The sequence below is a fragment of the Calidris pugnax genome, unplaced genomic scaffold, assembly GCF_001431845.1.
Source record: "Calidris pugnax isolate Ruff unplaced genomic scaffold, ASM143184v1 scaffold77, whole genome shotgun sequence".
In the NCBI taxonomy this organism is placed as follows: Eukaryota; Metazoa; Chordata; class Aves; order Charadriiformes; family Scolopacidae; genus Calidris; species Calidris pugnax.
Genome location: NW_015090788.1, coordinates 128,957 through 131,771, shown reverse-complemented (window position 1 = coordinate 131,771; position 2,815 = coordinate 128,957). Strand labels below are relative to the sequence as shown.

The following is a 2,815-nucleotide window of genomic DNA, read 5'->3' as shown; positions in this document are numbered from 1 at the left end:
TTTTTTCCTCCCCCCCCCTTTTTTTTCCTCGTTTGACGACTCCGTCTGTTGCTTGGGTGCGTGTGCGTGGCCTGGGGTGTGTGTGGGTGTGTGTTTTTCTCACGACTCTCTTTCTGCCTTCCCTCCCTCCCTCCCTCCTTCCCTCCCTCCCAAATCCCGTGCGCCCGGGATGTGCCGCCTTCCTTTTAAGAGATGCCAAAGTGTTTTGTTGCTTCTCTCACCAAAAAAAAAAAACCCAAAAAATACCTTTTGGCTTCAAAAGGTGGGGAAAAAAAAAAAATCACCCCCCAAACCCGGCTGTGGGTTGGATGGTGGGGGTGGGCTGTAAATAAACACCCACAGCCAAACCGCAGAGCCCCAGATCATCTTCGTGGCTGCTCTTCTTCCTCACTCATGGGAGGAGGAAACCCGACTCGTGTTTAGATACCGACCTGCCTGAGGGTTTTTTTTTCTTTTTGGGGGGTTGAGTGGGGGGGAAAAGGTCATTTTTTAAACTCTGTGGGGGGGGGAAAGGAAGAAGAAAACGCCGCCGGCCAGCTCTGCGTGGCTGCTCACGGGGCCGACCCCAGCGTGCCCTCGGTTGGCTCAGAAAAGCCAGAATTTGATGTAATCAGGTTGTAATTGCTGCTTTTTTTTGGGCTGTTTTTCCTCCTCCTTCCCTGGACTCTCCACTTTGCCAGTTTTCGCTGGGGGCCGTGAGCATCCCCCCAAAACCCTCTGCCCCGGGGGAATTTCTGGGGGTTTTGTCCCAGAAAACAAACTCTGGCTGCTCATCGAGGGGTTCAAACCCCCTTCTTGGGGAGAAAAATGAGCCCGGCTGCTTTCCCCCCACTATTTTTGGAGCGAGTCGACGATGTGAGAGGGGGAAACGAGCCCCCCTGGAGTTTTTCAAGCCTGAAAGTGAATTCAGAAAGGTCTGGGATGTTACAGAAAACCTCCAGGATGGGGAAATCTCATCCCAAAGCCATTTTGTCTTGATTTGCCTGGACACTGTAAAAAAATGTGGGGAAAAACCCGTTGGTAAACGTGTCCCTCAGGTCCTTAAATCCCCCTCGAGCTCTTTTGGGGGGGGATTTCACCCCAAACCCTGTTCTTTTGTTGTCAGTAGGAGGGAGCAAGGCCAGTGGTGGCTTCGTGCTCGTCCTGCCTGAGCCTTTATGGGGCTGAAAAGGGGGGTTTTGGGGTGTCCTCGGAGCCCCACAGCTAAAAAGGTGCCCCAGTTCCCCCTCCAGAAAACCAGTGGTGGTGAACTGGGAGCCCATTCCCTGGATGCTCAGGGGTCTCCCCAAGGAAGCACCTACCACCAAACAGAGGGTGAAAACTCCCAACCCGGCAAGAAATGGGTGAAAAACAGGCAAATGGATGGCATTTGGGACGGTGGGTGATTTTTCAGGCTGGGTTTGGAGGAGCTGGGGGGGTCCGAGGAGGGACTGGAGCTGAGATGAGCCCCTGGAGGCTGCGATTTCCCTCCTTGGGGTCCCCAAAAAAAGACCTTTTTCCCTTCATGTGCATTGAAAACAGCCTGGATTTTCCCCCAACTGGTTTAAGGAGGTGATTTTTGGGTAGGAAATGCCCCCCTTCCCCCCTCTCCGTTATCTTTCCGACTGGGTTTGGCCGCTGGGGTTGATTGTTGTGTGATTTCACTCCTTTAATGAGTGGAAGCTGCGCTTAACGAGCTGCTGTCGTTACCTGGATGTGGTGGGTGGTGATCACCCACTGAATCAGCTTCACCCCCCCGTGGTGGGATGTTTGGAGGAGGCTGTGACACCTCCCCAGCTTCTCCAGCCCCGATCCGGGGGGGGGTCCAGCCCCACACCCCTTCCTTAGGGCATTTTTTTAGGTGCTTTTAATAAATTCCAGGTGATCTGGGGGGACAGAAAGGGAGCAGCGTCCGTTCCCCTGCGCTCGAAGCCCCGAGATGGGGAGCTGGGGGGATGATTTTGGGGTTCGGGGTCTGACTCCTCATGGGGGTGAGCTGAGATTTTTCCCTTTTTTCTCCGTAGTTTGTGGAAAAAGGTACAAGAACCGGCCGGGGTTGAGCTATCACTACGCTCACTCCCACCTGGCCGAGGAGGAAGGTGATGACAAGGACGATTCGCAGCCCCCGACTCCCGTCTCGCAGCGATCGGAGGAGCAGAAATGTGAGCAAAAAAACAAGACCACCCCCTTTTTGCCCCAAATCCCCATCATGAAAAAAGGGCAGAAAAACCGGGAAGTCGCCCCCAACCATGAGGGGTGAACAGAAGAGGTTCCACTCAAATCTGAGGAGAAACTTCTTCAGGGTGAGGGTGGCAGAGCCCTGGAAGAGGCTGCCCAAGGAGGTTGTGGAGTCCCCTTCCTTGGAGATGTTTCAAGACCCACCTGGATGCTCCTGAGTAACATCCTCTGACAAGCTCTAGGCAATCCTGCTTCAGCAGGGGAGTTGGACTAGATGATCTCTATGGTCCCTTCCAACTCTAAAATTCAGTGAAATTCAGTGAAACCAGGGCTGGGAGGGAGCAGTGTCCCTTTCCTGATGATTTTGAGCATCCTGGCGTCGCCCCGGGGCTCCGAGTCGCTGGAAAAGCTGCTCTGAGTGTGGGGATTTGTGCTGTGGGTGTGGTTTTTTTCCTGCTCCCATGTGGAAAACCTTTATCCTGCAACTAATCCATCTCTTCCCACTTTTCCAGCCAAGAAAGGCCCTGACGGTTTAGCTTTGCCCAACAACTACTGTGATTTCTGCCTGGGAGACTCCAAAATCAACAAGAAAACGGGGCAACCGGAGGAGTTGGTCTCATGCTCGGACTGCGGGCGATCAGGTAATGGGGGGGGGGGG

At 53.9% G+C, this 2,815-nt stretch overlaps 1 protein-coding gene across 1 annotated transcript in view; it reads left to right on the top strand.

The window, feature by feature from the left end:
* The window catches only part of LOC106902770 (zinc finger protein ubi-d4), a 58,870-nt gene that overhangs the window by 27,816 nt on the left and 28,239 nt on the right, over window positions 1–2,815 (top strand). The window contains exons 8-9 of the mRNA XM_014966559.1: window positions 2,004–2,141; window positions 2,670–2,798. Coding sequence (XP_014822045.1) covers window positions 2,004–2,141; window positions 2,670–2,798 — 267 coding nt within the window. The remainder of the gene's footprint in view (window positions 1–2,003; window positions 2,142–2,669; window positions 2,799–2,815) is intronic.